This window comes from Patella vulgata, chromosome 4 (assembly GCF_932274485.2).
Source record: "Patella vulgata chromosome 4, xgPatVulg1.2, whole genome shotgun sequence".
NCBI classification, from domain to species: domain Eukaryota; kingdom Metazoa; phylum Mollusca; class Gastropoda; family Patellidae; genus Patella; species Patella vulgata.
The window spans coordinates 19,792,792-19,808,875 of NC_065882.2; the positions used below are offsets into that span (position 1 = coordinate 19,792,792).

General features: G+C 32.7%; 1 protein-coding gene across 1 annotated transcript; it reads left to right on the top strand.

Annotated features, from left to right (window-relative positions):
* Nucleotides 1-4,411: 4,411 nt before the first annotated feature.
* LOC130012378 (uncharacterized) lies at nt 4,412-15,455 on the top strand. Its single transcript, XM_056100203.1, has 14 exons — nt 4,412-4,523; nt 5,215-5,360; nt 6,657-6,774; nt 7,679-7,933; nt 8,388-8,591; nt 9,264-9,413; nt 10,005-10,108; nt 10,614-10,729; nt 11,058-11,221; nt 11,603-11,777; nt 11,921-12,050; nt 12,895-12,973; nt 14,014-14,327; nt 15,290-15,455. Exons 2-14 carry the CDS (start codon nt 5,227-5,229, stop codon nt 15,453-15,455), a joined length of 2,109 nt encoding a protein of 702 aa, XP_055956178.1. The 5' UTR covers nt 4,412-4,523; nt 5,215-5,226.
* Nucleotides 15,456-16,084: the final 629 nt, after the last annotated feature.

The following is a 16,084-nucleotide window of genomic DNA, read 5'->3' on the forward strand; positions in this document are numbered from 1 at the left end:
TAAGTTAATTTAAGTAGCCAGGACATTATAAAGTTTAGAATGGTGTTGACCTTATGTGTTTTTATTGTTTTCATATGCCCCCTTTTCGAATAACACTTATGATGCTATTGTCTGTCCAACTATTAAGTTTTGTAAATAAATAAGTCTTACATTTTTACACTGATTTTGTGGCCTCCTGCACTTACTAATTGAGACTGCTTTGTTGCTATTTATGGACTTTTAAAGTTGAGTAAAAATTTGAACTGTTTGTGAACTTCAAGGTAAAGGTTTTACAGTTTTTCGTGGATCAGTTGTTACCTACATATTATAGATACGCATCAACGATTTTCAGATTATTTCCATAATTTGTATGCTGTTTATCCAGTCTATGTTTGTCTGTTGTTTTTTTTTTATTAGCAATGAGCAGAATACGATCTGTTACTAATTCCATTTTCCTTTTAAAGACCATTTACTACTGAAAGGTTTTATGTCATCCAATTTGTCCTTTGACGATTGTGTTTCCACTATTTTCACAATCTTCTTCAGAATCATTGTTTAAAGCAAATGAAAAAAAAAAGAAATAAAATTTTACTAAGACTGATACCCTATTTATTAGCACAATATGAAAAAGGCAATCTGTGGAAACATACATCATATCAATCCATAATCTCAGAAAATTATTTTTTCCAGGAGGGGCAAAATTTAACCAATTTAGTATAAAAGGCTGTCCAGTACTATCTATGTGCCCTTATATTCAACGTCTGGGTCATTGTACTGCTGAAAAAGGTTAGCATAAGAATAAATAAAATTAATTAATGTGATGATTTTATTTTCCAGGAGAAACAAAAATAGTGCAATTCGGTATAATAGCCTGTCCAGTTATATCTATGTGCCCTTATATTGAACGAATTGGTGTTCACGGTGCCAAAAAAGTACATGAAGGTCAGCCAACCAATTAGCACGACTGTTATTTTATTTGTATTAACATTGTGTTTTGAGTTTCTAATTTCACGTTAGGCCACTAGCAACTTCTCAGACTAAAAGCAATTCAGTCCTACATTTGTATTAATCCCCCATTACACCTACAAGTTCAAACAAGTTCTCAAAAATGCCCTACCCCATCCTAGAAAATCGTAGAATATGTAAATAATGTCTATGATACGATCCTAGTTCGTTCATAAACATTCCTCAATACGTTCATCGCGTCTGTACCCCGTCAACAGTCAGTTCACATCAAGTTCAGATTTGGTAAATTTGCCATTTCCAAGCAGTCCAAGCCTGTCCGTAGTCACCACTCTGTTCAGAGTCAGTTCAACTCATCCTCATCTCATTCTTAGTTTGTTGGAACACGCTCCTATTGGGTGTGCAATACCATCCTTGCTCGAGGGCTATAAAAACTCAGCGCATTCTTGCCATTGTTCAAGACATTCACATATAGTACTACAGTTGCCTCCTGTGTTTCATCATGCCCCCAAAGAGAAGTTCCAGAAGGACTTCTCATTGGAAAGCACTGCCACTATTACTGCCTAAAGATCCCTAAGCTCCAGCTCCTCTGAAGGCCAGCCAGATCAGGCCCAAAAGTTGAGCCTGTCCCTGGACCCACTCACACTCTTCTCACCACTGAGCAAGAAGAAGACATGGAGGAATGGCTCAAGGTCAATGTAGTCCTCTATAATTGACCTGGTCGTACTGCTAATTGATGCTAGATCACGTCACATTGTAACACATCCCTAGTAGTATCGAACTCATCGAAGTATGTCAATTCTGTTCATAGAAATAGTATGGCAATTTGGTTTGTAGTATGTCCATCTCGTTTTAAGTATGTTGTCACTCCCTCTAATTGCTGGATGTGAAACATTTTGAACAGGCTCAAAGTTCTAGAGTATCCTCCCCGTCCAAGCCAGTCCGAGCCCGTCCAAGCCAGTCCGAGCCCGTCCATGAAGATTTTAAACAGATTGTAAACAATTGCTACCATGTTCACTTCTCTTGCTCATAGTCCGTTTGGCAACTAGTTTGGTGTGATGGGGGATTTACCTAGACAAAAATGTGTGTGTCAATTGCTGACAATTGCTGTTATCCGTCATTGTCTATCTAAATTATCCACAGAAATTGTTGCTTTTATCATACATTATTAGTTTTTCATCATTTCTCACTAAATTTTCCAAACAATTTAAAGTCCTTAATTTTGTTCAATTTAAATAAGGGAAAACAAAATATTGGCTCTCTAGCACTTATTATTAAATGTGACTCTTGCTCACAGTCCGTTTGGCAACTAGTTTGGTGTGATGGGGGATTTACCTAGACAAAAATGTGTGTGTCAATTGCTGACAATTATAGTTCATACATGCCCCATTGCTGTTATCCGTCATTGTCTATCTAAATTATCCACAGAAATTGTTGCTTTTATCATACATTATTAGTTTTTCATCATTTCTCATTCAATTTTCCAAACAATTTAAAGTCCTTAATTTTGTTCAATTTAAATAAGGGAAAACAAAATATTGGCTCTCTAGCACTTATTATTAAATGTGGCTGATGAAAGTTTTTAATGCATTGTTTATTGTTTACAACAATAATTTCCTGCTTTAAGTTTATGCGTAGTCCTCCAAGAAGCGCAATGTTTGTTTGAATATCACATTACTAATATTGTTGTTTCTTTGCAATTTTACACATTATTGACTTCTGTATTACCTTTTAATCAATGTGCTATCCTATTATAAGAAATCCAAATGATAAACTGGAAAGGTATAATGTAGCCACATTCTCACTTACACTTCCGATGTGTTCATTTTGCTAGACCTTTCTGAAAATTAATAATCATATGTGTAGTCTGATTCATGGTGTGTTGTTTTATGAATGATTTAGGCTTTAACTACTTCAGGACGTAAATCTTTAGAGAAAGAGAAATGGTTGTTAACATCCACTCAACACAAACTATGTCATTTCGGGACTAACATATATCCCAATTTTATTTCAATAATTGGGGTCTTTAGCAGGGGGAGGAAACCCAAGGACCTGGAGACCCTACTCCTTGTCACATACACATGGGGAATAGAAACCAGGCCACTTGACTCAATGACAGACCTTATGATCTAAATAAATTTTAAGAAAAATATCTAAATGTTAAAGATGCATTATGTAAGAGCTAGATCTGCCTATTGTAAGTCTTTATTGTGGCTTCAAATGTTATATGAACTATTATATAAACATTTATTTACATGACAAGCCTATAATCAACTCTCTAGACCAATGGATTGCCATGATTTACATTGATTAGAAGAGCCGTGAGATTAAATAATTTAGTGATTAATAATAAGTCTTGATTATTGAACACCATTGCTGCAATAATAAACAGTCTATGCAACCTCTTCAAACAATCATAACTTCACTCAGAATAAAATAATTTTCACTATATTCATATTTCATCATCTGTTTTTAAACTGTTATAGCAAGAACTGCCAGTTCTTTATCTAAGTCTCACATAATGCATCTTTAATTGTATGTGTAACTTTCACGAAACATAGTTTCAAAAAGAATGTAACATTTTATTTTTTTCAGTTGATTCCAAGTCATCATACCAGCTGTTACGGACACATAAGACAGTTATTATAACAGATACTAGTATTAACTATAGTGTTGGAAGTCTTCTTGGAGGAAAATCTGAAAGCTCATTATCCTGTGGTTTTAACCACTGGAAAAAATTAATAACATCTGAAAAAGGAAGAATGTATAATGTATTTGAAGTATCTATTGATAATGTAAGTTTATAGAACACCTAATACCACTTCTATTAATTGGTTAGTTAATGTAGTTAAGAAATGAAATGAAATAGGGTTTAACATCCTACTTTCTGCGCTAACTGTGCTAATGAAGACTAGCATACAAGGGTGTAGTGTACTATGGAGGAATTTTTTGCCCAGACAGCAGCTCTATGGCCTACTTCTATTTTGAATTCCGAATGTTAAGAATTCTTTTATGTGCACTCTAATGTGTAAATGGAACCTCAGTTTTTTGTATCATCTGAACTACTAGACACTGTTCCTGGCCAGTTTTTTGTATCATCTGAACTACTAGACACTGTTCCTGGCCAAGCCCCCTGTCCTGCACCTCTGAACTTTCTCCACCAATGCCAAGATGGAATCCCGGATATCCGCGTTAGTGAGCCAGTGCCTTACTCAATGAGCCACTTTCATTTACTTGCAACAAGGTTTTCATCTACCAAGTACCTAAGACTTCTGAAATCAAAGGCCAAAGGGTTGATCATTTAGCTAAAAGTAGTAATGAGTGACATAAGACAAGTTATCATTACTCTTTTCAGACCATCTGATAACACTACTAGTTTGATTTTGGATGCTCACATGATTAAGAATGTATGTGTTGTATTTTGTTTTTGATATAATTTTTTATTTGTATTTCAGCCTGTAGTGGACAGTCTTGTAAGTGAAGGAAGTATAGTTGTATTACCGTATTCTGTTGCCAGTACTAAAGAGTTGCCTGCTTATAGTAAACGACTTGCATTATCTTTAGCAGGTGTTTTATGTAAGGTAAGATCAGATACTGTACATGGAAATGTTTAATTATATATGGATGAATATAAAACAATATTTCATTTGTTCTTTTACTACTAAATACTATTAGAAATATGTTATATAGGTGTAAAGAACATAAAGAATGTATTGAAAAACAGAATGTAGTTTAATGTCTCATTTATTGAAAAACTAAAGGTTCAAATGGATTTATTGCATATTGCAAAACATCCTTTCAATTTCTTATTGCTTTGCTTTGTATTCAAAATTGGATAATATATTGATATCATCATACTTGGTTTAAGCTCTTTGATTTTGGTAAAAAATTAAGCATTGATCTGAAGTGTTATTGTGATTAATATTGCAAAGATTTCTTTGGGTTGTTTACTGATTTTATTCCATTGAAATCGATGATTTTATTTGTGACCAAAATCAAATGTTCAGGATGGAGAACCTGACAAGGACAGATGTCCAGTCGTTTGGTTGGGATGAAAAAACGAGGTCCCGTGTTCACATTGATGTGCATGTAAAAGATCCCTTGACAGTTGGAATTCGATAAAAGAGTAAGCCGTAGTGACGCTATCCGGGCAAAATTTCCCTCATAGCACACTGTATGGCGTATGCCCATCTTCATTAGCCACGTTCGGAGCAGAACAGTAGGACGTTAAACCCCATTTCATTTCATTTTAACCAACTTGATATTCTTCAGTGTCCATATGTTATGTTTATTCTGGTGGGTATCGAAGATTCACCTGTCTCTGATGCATTCACTACCAGTCAGTTGAAGAAAGAAATCATGGATAAACTCCTAGTATGGAGAGGGGGAGTCATGAAAGAAATTGGAACTATTACATTGTAAGTATTTAAAGCTGTCTAATAGTAGATGTTGCTGTATACCCATTAAAATGGTTCTGATTACATGTAATACACATTTTGAGCACACCCTCCTTTAGAAAAAAACTGCATTACTTGAATGGAAAAGTCAAACAAAAATATGATTTTTTTCATGATAATATGTGAACTCCTCTTAGGAAAACTGGTATCATTCTGTCATTTTCAGATTAACATGCAGGTAAAAGTAATTTAAACTATTGTCGTATGTGCAGTTCTAGACTGGAAAATTTTGTCTGAACCATGCTGTGTTTCCTTTGAATTCCCAACATCAATGTTTCTTTAACAGATACGCTATTGTTTTCTTTTGGAGATCTCAGATTGTCGTTTCATTCACACGAATATGCAACACACCATGGGTTCCATGTCGGTTGTATTGTTGGTCGGGACTCGGGGATTTTGAAAATGACCAAAACTGGATCAGACCTGTAGGTCATTTTGCACGCCGAACAAGACGAAACTCTGTTCGTGTCGTGATGTAAATGTTGGGTATAATAAAATTAACAGTGTTCAGTTCAGTAGTCCATGAATGGAAACCACTGCCAATTAATTATCCTTTTGTATGTTGCTCTGATCACAATCAACGGAGGATCAACATCAAACAACTTAACATTTAATCAATTTAATTAGCTGTGTTTTGTTTTACATTTAGTACTGTGTGATCATTCTTAAAACCAAGTTTCATCGCTCATGCAGCCATATTTACTGTAAAAACTTTACTTTGATATCTTCACTTGATAACAGGAGTTAATCATGTGAATGATATCAGAAATGTTAGCATTCTTTACACTATTTCAAAATGTTGAAATTCCAAACCTCTCAGAATAACAAAATAAAAAGCGAAATGATGATACTGTTGTCAATGAATCCGACCTCCCTTCTTCAACATCAGCCCACGACGAAGAGAGTTCCGCTCCGAAAACCAAAGTTTGTCGTAAAATCTCAACTAAATGGTCACAAACATTTCCATGGCTAAGATATGATATTCCCACAGAGGTGGAAGTCGACATTGAAAAATCCCAGAAATTGTTCTTGTCATAGGTTTGGATTCGAACCCAGGACATTCTATTAAAGAGTCTAGTTCACTGTCACGGTTCTGGGCATTACATGATCTTGCATGAACGGAAAATTAACTTTATAACATCTATTAAACACCCCTCACCCAACTTTCATATTTTTATTTAATGATGAATATTCTGGGATCAAATCTGAGCTATGTTTTCAATTCTTTGTAATGCGTTGAATTAAATATTTTTTAAGGCGTGATTGGAGACTGGAACAAGTGAATTACACAGCACAGATTTTATATGCATCCGGTGTTCAAATTGCAGAAGAAATTGGAAGCTTTAGTCGAATTAGACTACAAAGTCATAGCCAAGTAAGAATATTTGAGATATTGGTAGATTTAAGACGTGACCATTACACATATAACATCTACTTCAGTGATTGGAGTGATTAGCAATTCTGTTATTGCACACCCTGATTTTGTTTTATTGGTGAGCTAATATCTCATTAGGAGAAACTGACATAACTTGTACAGTTCTCACTTGTAGTTTTAGTCTGCAATAAGACATTATACTTCAAGTAGTCAGGAACTAGACATGCAAGTCGAGTTGGTTTTAATCCAGAAGTAGACATTCAACCCAATTAATATGTTGTCATTCAACAACTAAAGTTATTGGTAGTCAGGAAGTTGTCATTCAACTGAATTTGTCAACAGGAATCCGACATTCAACTCAGATATTTCTAGTCGGTCAGGAATCTAATGTTTAACTCAAATATTTGTAGTCAGTCGGGAAGCTGACATTCAACTCAGATATTTCTTGTCAGTCAGGAATCTGACATTCAACTCAGATATTTGTAGTCAATCCTTAAGCTGACATTCATTCAACTTAGATATCTGTTGTCAGAAAGTAGGCCTTCAACTCAGATATTTATAGTCAGTCAGGAAGTTGACATTCAACTCAGATATTTGTAGTCAGTCAGGAAGCTGACATTCATTCAACTCAGATATCTGTTGTCAGAAAGTAGGCCTTCAACTCAGATATCTGTTGTCAAAGACATTCAACTAAGATATCTGTTGTCAAAGACATTCAACTAAGATATCTGTTGTCAAAGATATATGGTGTCCGAAAGTAAACATTCAACTCAGATATTTGTAGTCAGGTAGCAGACATTATACTGAATTTGTTTGTAGTCAAGCAGCAGACATGACATGTACCTCAAGTTACTTGTGATCAGAAGAACATGTAAAAAAAAAAAAAAATCTTTATTTTTTTCAGAAAAAGAAAAATCTGAATTCAAGTTGTTTGGGTGAATGGCTAGATTATGCTGTAGACGGTATACATGCTGATTTTAAATGGATTCCCAAGGAATTAGAAACACACTGCTTTCAAGCTTTTGATGAAATTCCGCGAAAGATATTCTCAGACCATTTATCTATTTTTCGAGGAATGAAAGAAGAGACCTTAAAGCTGTTTAAAACTCATGAATGTTTTCCATTGGTTGGGAAATTGCTAGAATTCTTAGAGAAACAGGTGTGTGTTTATTTAATTAAATCATATACATTTTATATTTTAAAATACAATATTGTTTGACAGTTCTACTTTAATTAAGATACATGCAATTGTTTTTCAACCAAGAAACATTTATCTGTGATTGGAAAATGAAATTGGTGCTGCAAATAAGATTATGGTAATTGGTTAAGGATTCTCATTTATTTGAAATATGATAATGTTTGATAATGCTGCTTTAATTAAACTTTTGTTTCAACCAAGAAACATTTATCCATGATTGGAAAATTAAATGGACTCTACAGATAAGATTATGGATGAGAGTGTAAACTATACAGATGGGAATTGGTAAAGGATTTATTTGTTCAGAAACATTTGAAGTTCATTTAATGTCTGTATGAAAAACTAATACATGCACAGCAGGTACATTGTAATCAATTATTCAAAATATTTTGAAACCAAATTTTTGATATTTCAGGGAGGTGCAATATTTGTTAAAGATGAAGAATTAAAACATCATTGTGTTACGGATATAGATGGATTTAAAAACTTGGTGATGAGTGTGTTAAACTGTAATCCACCAAGTAAAGCAGATGTACCATCTATCAGTGATTCTATTATACCAGTGTGGACAGAAACAGACTTAAAAGAGAAATTCTCAAGTAGCGTTCAGTCAGATGAGGTAATAATTCAGAATTTAAAAGAAATTTTTTTTATCTCTAGCAAAAAGACTATCTATGATCTTAAATTCAGATTTCTTTTAATTGTATTATTAGATATAATATGCATGTACAAATTATAGAAAAATATTACATTATGCATACAAATATATATACTTAATGTTTTGATGTTTGTGTCAAAAGTCAATAGGAGTTGAAGTTAAAAGATGTAGCATTAGCAGCTACACCACCTTTTTCTCCCCTAAATTTGTAAAAAATCCAAATAATCTTATTAGCTGTTGCTGTTCACAAATGATCCATTTTTCTAAAGCACATAGCAACCATAACATCATTGGGGAATTTAAAAAAAGGTTATTTTTGAACAAAGATATGAAGGAGTGGAAACTCAAAATTTGTAAAATTATGTTTTGTTTCCCAAAAGGGTCTGTGATGTCTCTTAACCAGAGCTGTTCACATGTTATATAGTTGGTTAAACTGGAGACAAGTAGTGTAGCCATGTTCCATTTATTTAATGTTAAAAATAGTGATGTTTTTATCACTTGATATTCTGGCATCATATGAAAATGCAATAGCTCTATTAGATTGCATATTACGCCTTTCTTATGATGTTTGGAATGAATCAAATGAAGACATCAGTGCTTAATAACATATATATAATATATTGCCTTTCTTAGATTTCAGATCTAATAGAATTTATAATAGAAATGAATCTATTGGTGCCAGTAAGATGTGAGATTGATGAGTTAGATATTAAAGTATGTGGTCCGATACCTAGAGTTTATATACCATATAGTAATATACCAAGCAAACCAGCAATTGATCTCGTAAGTTGTATAATTTTATTTTGATCTCTGTGTTCATTGCAAGTGTTTAATATTAGGATTCTTTTGTTGTTGTCGCAAATGTTGATCATAACAAACAAGTTATGCATGTTTAAATAGCTTTCTCAGACTGTAACAGATGAATTTATTGCAGTAACCAATACATAATTTACATAGTCTAGCACAAAAATTTCACAACCTCTTGAAGAAAAGAGAATATTGAAAATTCAGTGATATGAAGAAATTCACTGGAAAGAACATTTCAAAGATTTGTCTTCAATGTAAAATTCAAATTAATTTGTTTTATTTTGTAAATCTAATAAAACAAGAATGATAGTTCTATATGGATCATTAACTGAGCATGATGTCATTGCCACCATCTTGGAATTGTGACATAATATAAAAAGTCTGTAAATTTATGCACAATTGTCCAAGGGACAAGCATGCCAAGTTTCATGTCGCTTGTACTTGAATTGGCAGAGCCATATGTTTTTTTCGAAGAGCATCACCCCAAGAATAACAATCTCATGTTTTCGGTGTTTTTTGAAAAATGTGTATGATATTACCATGAATGATTTCATTGTTTTCTTTTAGTTGTCATTATATCCAGAAACCCTACCACCTAGAAGTTATCAACGAGAGAAAATCTACACATTTCTACCAGGTTTACCAGCTTCATTATTTCCAACATTTTTAAGGTAATTTATTTTAATATCTTTATATTAATGATTTTAAATAATTTATTTTAGTATCTTTATATTTAATATTAACTTTTTTGATTTTGTTTTGAATGAGAAATCATAAATAAGTGTGTTTGACAAATAAAACTGACCCAGTGAATATGTGCATCTATATATGTACAGTAGTTAGGGTTTAGAAAATCATTTCTTGTCCATTTAAATCAGGAAGATAAATTCTAGATTTAAAATTGTGGCAGTTCGGCGTGTTTTGTGATCAGAACTGCTTTAGTTGAATGAGATGACCGATTGAAAACCCATAAATATAGTTCTGTCAATTCCGATAACTGTGAGTAAAATCGTTACATGTTCAACTCAGCAAACATGTTGCAGATGTTGTGACTGTTTGGGAGTTTAGACATTTTCTTATTTATTTGATGCATGATTTGTTTTCCAAAATCCATTTATTTGATTGTCATTGTTGTTAGGATTGAGAGAATTTAATTCATATTGTAATTTATTATAGGAAATGTGGAGAAATATTTCGATTCACACTGCTGTGGAAGACTGGTGCTCTCATACAACATGGACCTGTTGATGTATTCATAGAACTAACTGAAAACAAACATGGATACTTTGAACGTAATTCTTTTTAAAATTTCTCAGAACATAAATACCATTTGTCAGTAACAATAACAAGATCAGCCATAAATTAAGAAACTATAAGTTGATGACATGTGATTGAAAGGGGACAGTAATATATTTATCACTTTTTCACAAACTGAATTTAATGGCTATTTTAATTTTTGCTCGAAACACACGGCTAAATGCCCTGCCTATTTTTTAACAGTATAACAACACTTTGTGATTAAGACTCAGATAATTGAAATCTTGATTGATGTGACATTTTTGAATTTAGAATCTCTTACACTGGAACAAAGTTAGTATGTCATTATGGATTATATTTCAGATGCACCAGTGATAGCTGTACAGGGAAGAATTGCATTATGGGATCAGCTTGTAGACAGTAATAAAGAAAATACCCACTATGATGGTAAATGTCTGTGGGCGGTATTAAATACAATAACAACAATACTTGATTCTGTTTGCGTTCAGTTACGAACATTTGCCATGGTTAGTTTTCTATTATGTTTACTTTCAACAATTTACTACAGGTCAAGAGACTGGGTTGACAGGACATGTAACAGAGTTCTTGTGACCCAAATGATTTTATCAAAGTTGTATGCAAGACATGGTTATCCAAGTCTGGGTTTATGTCGGTTTGAGCCAGAGTTTCAACCTAAAGAATACCATTAAAATGTATTAAAGATCTGGAAAGATATGACATTCTATTAGTCTCTTTAAATTTTAAGGAACAATGTTTGTTTTTTTTAGCATGTTTTTTTGTCAGAAAAAGTGACTATCATAACTGATCTTGAAACAAGAGACTATATACTTGGTTGTCAAGAATGAAATGTCTAGTGACGTATCAGTTTGAATCATTTTTTATTTCAGATAACTATACCTTGTTTAACATGTGTACCAGATGGTAACAGAAAGAAGACTTTGGGAAACTTTTCTTGTTATCATTTTAACTACTTTGTCTTCTTAGCTGGATTTGATCGAGGAATGGCTTGTAAGAAAGAAGTGAACGCTAAATTTGTCAGAAAGCCTGAGCTTACAGGAGAAGGTACATTTGTATGGTTGTTATTCACTTTATCAACCAAAAATTCTACCATCTCTCATTTTGGTTTTGGTTTAAAAAGATAAATTATTTCTGATCGAAAGATTCTATTACATACATTTTTAAATTTTTTTATTCTTTTTCTCCAGATATGGCATCTATTGTACCATATCATAACTACAGTTTTATGATGGAAGCTAATAATTTACTGAATAAAGATGATTCCTTGTTCCCATGTGGTGTGCCGACAGATCCATTTGGTGAAAAACAATGTTGGAAGTGAGTGCCGATTTTTATATGTGTTACTTGTTTTATTAGATATTTTCAGCAATTACTAAAACATGTTGTTCTCCAGTTCAATACAGATTGATGTGATTGTTCAAAACATAAGGCTGTGATACTTACATGAGCACCTGGAATTGGGTGGAGTTGGGGTGGTTATCAATTTGAATTAAATCATGTGAAATAGTCAGCTCTTCACATTGCAGAAGAACAGAACAGTAGGATGTTAAACCCCATTTCATTTCATTTCACATTGTAGAAGGGGGTTGGACATTTATTAGAGTTTTGAATGAATCTTTTTTTTTTTACCCCAAAAAGTATGATTTATAAAGGAATTGTATGTGTAGTATGCCCCTTCAAAGTGTCCCCTACGCTACCCCCTAAATTACTGCAATTTATAATTATCCCGAGATAATTAGATTTCAGTTTTGGTTGAGGTTCCCCCAAAAAGCAACTGGCTTGAAACTACGAATTGTAAAAAGGAAATGAATAATGATTTAACTTTGAAGTTTGATGTTAAGGAACTAAACCACTTTGATTTAGATAAAAGAAAAATGTATTGTATTGGGTTGATCTTATGTGCTATTTTGAAAAGGTAATCTATATGCAATTAAAATTTTGTTTCTAAAGAATAAGTCACAAAGTAAGCCCGTGCCAACAGTGAGACAGTAGAACATTAAATTGGCTATATCTCAACATTGGCTTTATCAGTATCTATAGACATAAAATCATCCCACAAAACAAATCAAGACATTAAATTAATTTTTTTTTGACCCATATGTACAGGTTTTCAATGTACACTTTTAAGTTCAGTTATTAATAAACTACTGTATGATTATAGATGTTTTAACTGTTGGAGAAAAGATGATTTGGTTTGTCATCACTGTGGTATGTGTCAACAATGTATAACCTTTTTAGCGGTATGTCACTCATCTTTTTTTTAAACATACATTATGCAAGAGCTAAATCTGCCTATTGCAGGTCTTTCTTTAGGCCTGAAATGTTATATAAACTATTAATTAGACATTAATTAACCTATCCAGACCATAATCAACTCTCGATTTCAACGCTAGCCTGCGATAATTGTTGGATTATGATCCGATTTGCTGCTTAACTTTCCTTCTCGATTTAACGATTAAATGGATAATCGAGACTATGATTTTTGTCGTACCGACTTTAGTAATGATGCCCGAGGCTATGCGGAACTTTCGATCACTTATTTCTCGGTTCATAGTGGATCAATTTGACTGAAATTTTCAGCAAATTGCCTTTACATTATCTAGTTTTTAACTATTATAGTGAGAACTGCCAACTCGTTATCTAATCTCCCATAATGTATCTTTAATATAATTTTCTTAAACTAATAACCTTCCTATTAATTGAAAATGGAATTTTCTGTTGTAGATTGAACAACAACAAATAGAGAATCTCCTACGAGTCTTTTTTTGATATCCAAAAATATGAACACAAGTCGATAAATTAAATAAAAAAATGAGGCTTTGCCGAGGTTTTTTTCTACTTTATTGACGAGTGTTGAATTTTTTTTTTTAATATCAAAAAAGATAAGTAGGAGATTTTATTTATCACCCAACCCTTTCTTACACGCACAAATAAATAAATATAATTTTTTGGTATAGATTTAAGTTTACTGAAACTGGTTTCATTACGGCGTTGTGATACATCATTTTTTGACAGCAAGTCACCCATTGCAAAGTCCTATATATTGACCTGGTGTTTCCATTAAGGTTATGGGGAGTATTGTAATTGTTGGTGGTAATTGAGAACTGCTCTCCAACAATATTACTGATCCAAAATTCTTTCCTTTTTAATATAGTAGAATATGAAAGTTATCACACAAGCGATATATCTACTGTAGAATGTGTTATTGGGTGATAATAAACAGAATTCATAGTCATCACCTAATTTTTATTCTCCATTTTTTTAAATCAAATATTTTCAGAAAATTGACCGCACTGTGAAACCAGGATATGTTGCCAGTAAACATTACAATGTGAAAGACTTTAACCAATCAACAGTCAAGAATACTGGTAGAAAGAAAGCTAAACTGATACAGGCAGAAGAAGGTGATTCAGATGAAGAAACTGTGAACATGATAGAGAAAGATATTGATGCCAATGCCCTCATGTCCGGATGTCTAATTTCTCTGTTAAGATCACAAGAACTGAGATTACAGCAGTGTATGAATGGAACATATTTTAATGAATTGTCTTTAGTAATTATCACAGGAAAACAGTTTATTCTCACTTTAGAAGTGTAAGTCAATGTTTAAGATTTTCTAATATTTTAATTCCACTTACAAGATACATTATTATGATAGTCGAACAACAGTGTGTTAAATGCTGCTGGGAATTTTCAAGTCTGATTCTCTCTTAGATGATACGAAAAGTATGAAGTACACCTGTGTACACATTGGTATGTAGTATGTACTAAATAGACTGATGGCAGAATTCTCCTCATTTTTATTGCACATTACCATAAAATGACTGAAATATTGTGTTGATGAGACATTAAACCTCATTCACTTTCATTCTGTGCAAGAAAAATAGAAGATTAACTAAATTTTCTTTCTGTATAGAGATATATTCATGTGAAGAAGAAACCAATGATTAATTGATCTTTACCGAAGTTTATTATTGTGAGAATGAGAGGAGATTGTTATAATGTTTTATATTGTGAGATGAGAGATTGTTATAAGATAATGGGTTTCCTCCCACTGCTAAAGACCCCTACGCGCAAGCGAATTATTGAAATAAAATTAAACCATGTGTTAGTTCCGAAATGACCTAGTTTGTGTCGAGTGGACGTTAAACCCCATTTCTCTCTCTCTCTCTCTATAAGATAATGCTTTATATTGTGAGAATGAGAAAATTTTATAAGATCATGTTTTATGTTGTGAGAATGAGAGATTGTTATAAGATATTGTTTTATGTTGTGAGAATGGAAGGAAATTGTTATATGTTTTATGTTGTGAGATGGGAGATTGTTATAAGATAATGTTTCATGTTGTGAAATGGGAGATTGTTATAAGATAATGTTTTATATTATGGGAATGAGAGGAGATTGTTGTAAGTTAATGTTTTATAGTATGGGAATGAGAGGAGATTGTTGTAAGTTAATGTTATATAGTATGGGAATGAGAGGAGATTGTTGTAGGTTAATGTTTTATTTTGTGGGAATGAGAGGAGATTGTTGTAAGTTAATGTTTTATACTGTAGTCAGAATGGAAAGACAATAGAGTACAATGCTTCATGTGGTATATTTATGGATCAAGAGGATGAAGAACATAAAGAATTAGATTATAAAGCACATACAGGAGATTTATTTACTCTTAGAGTTGTTAACAAGGTGAATAATCACAATAATTATGTTATTGATTTTTAGTTCCAATAGTAAAATGTCGCTTATGTATGTTATGAGTGCATAGTATATCAGGTGGCCCAGGAAAAAACAAGTACATTATTTAAACATGCATTATGCAAGAGCTAAATCTGCCTATTGCAGGTCTTTCTTTAGGCCTGAAATGTTATCTAAATTATTAATTAGACATTAATTAACTTATCCAGACCATAATCAACTCTTGATAACATTGCTAGCCTGCGATGTTTATTGGATTAGGTTCCGATTTGCTCTTCGACTTCCATTCATGATTTAATCATGAAATGGATAATTGAGACTATTTTTTTTATCGTACTGACTTTAGTAATGATGATTGAGGCTAGGCCGAAAATTCAATCGCTAAAATCTTGGTCCAGAGTGGATCAATTTGACTGATATTTTCAGCAAATTCCCTTTACATTATCTAGTTTTTAACTATTATTGTGAGAACTGCCAGCTCTTTAACTAATCTCCCATAATGTATCTTTAAAGGGGAATAATTAAAAAAGTATTGTACCTATGTCATTAACCTTTGACAAGTTGAACGATATGGATGGTTGACAAATTCACTCCAAATTATAAGTCCATCGCTCAAATAGTTAACAGTACAAATTTTGTTTTGCTGGACTGAGAAG

Coding starts and splice junctions, on each gene's coding strand:
- LOC130012378 (XM_056100203.1), top strand. CDS start 5,227: ATGTTTATTCTGGTGGGTATCGAAGATTCACCTGTCTCTGATGCATTC. Junction 5,361..6,656: donor GAAATTGGAACTATTACATT/GTAAGTATTTAA, acceptor ATATTTTTTAAG/GCGTGATTGGAGACTGGAAC. Junction 14,328..15,289: donor TTTATTCTCACTTTAGAAGT/GTAAGTCAATGT, acceptor TTTATACTGTAG/TCAGAATGGAAAGACAATAG.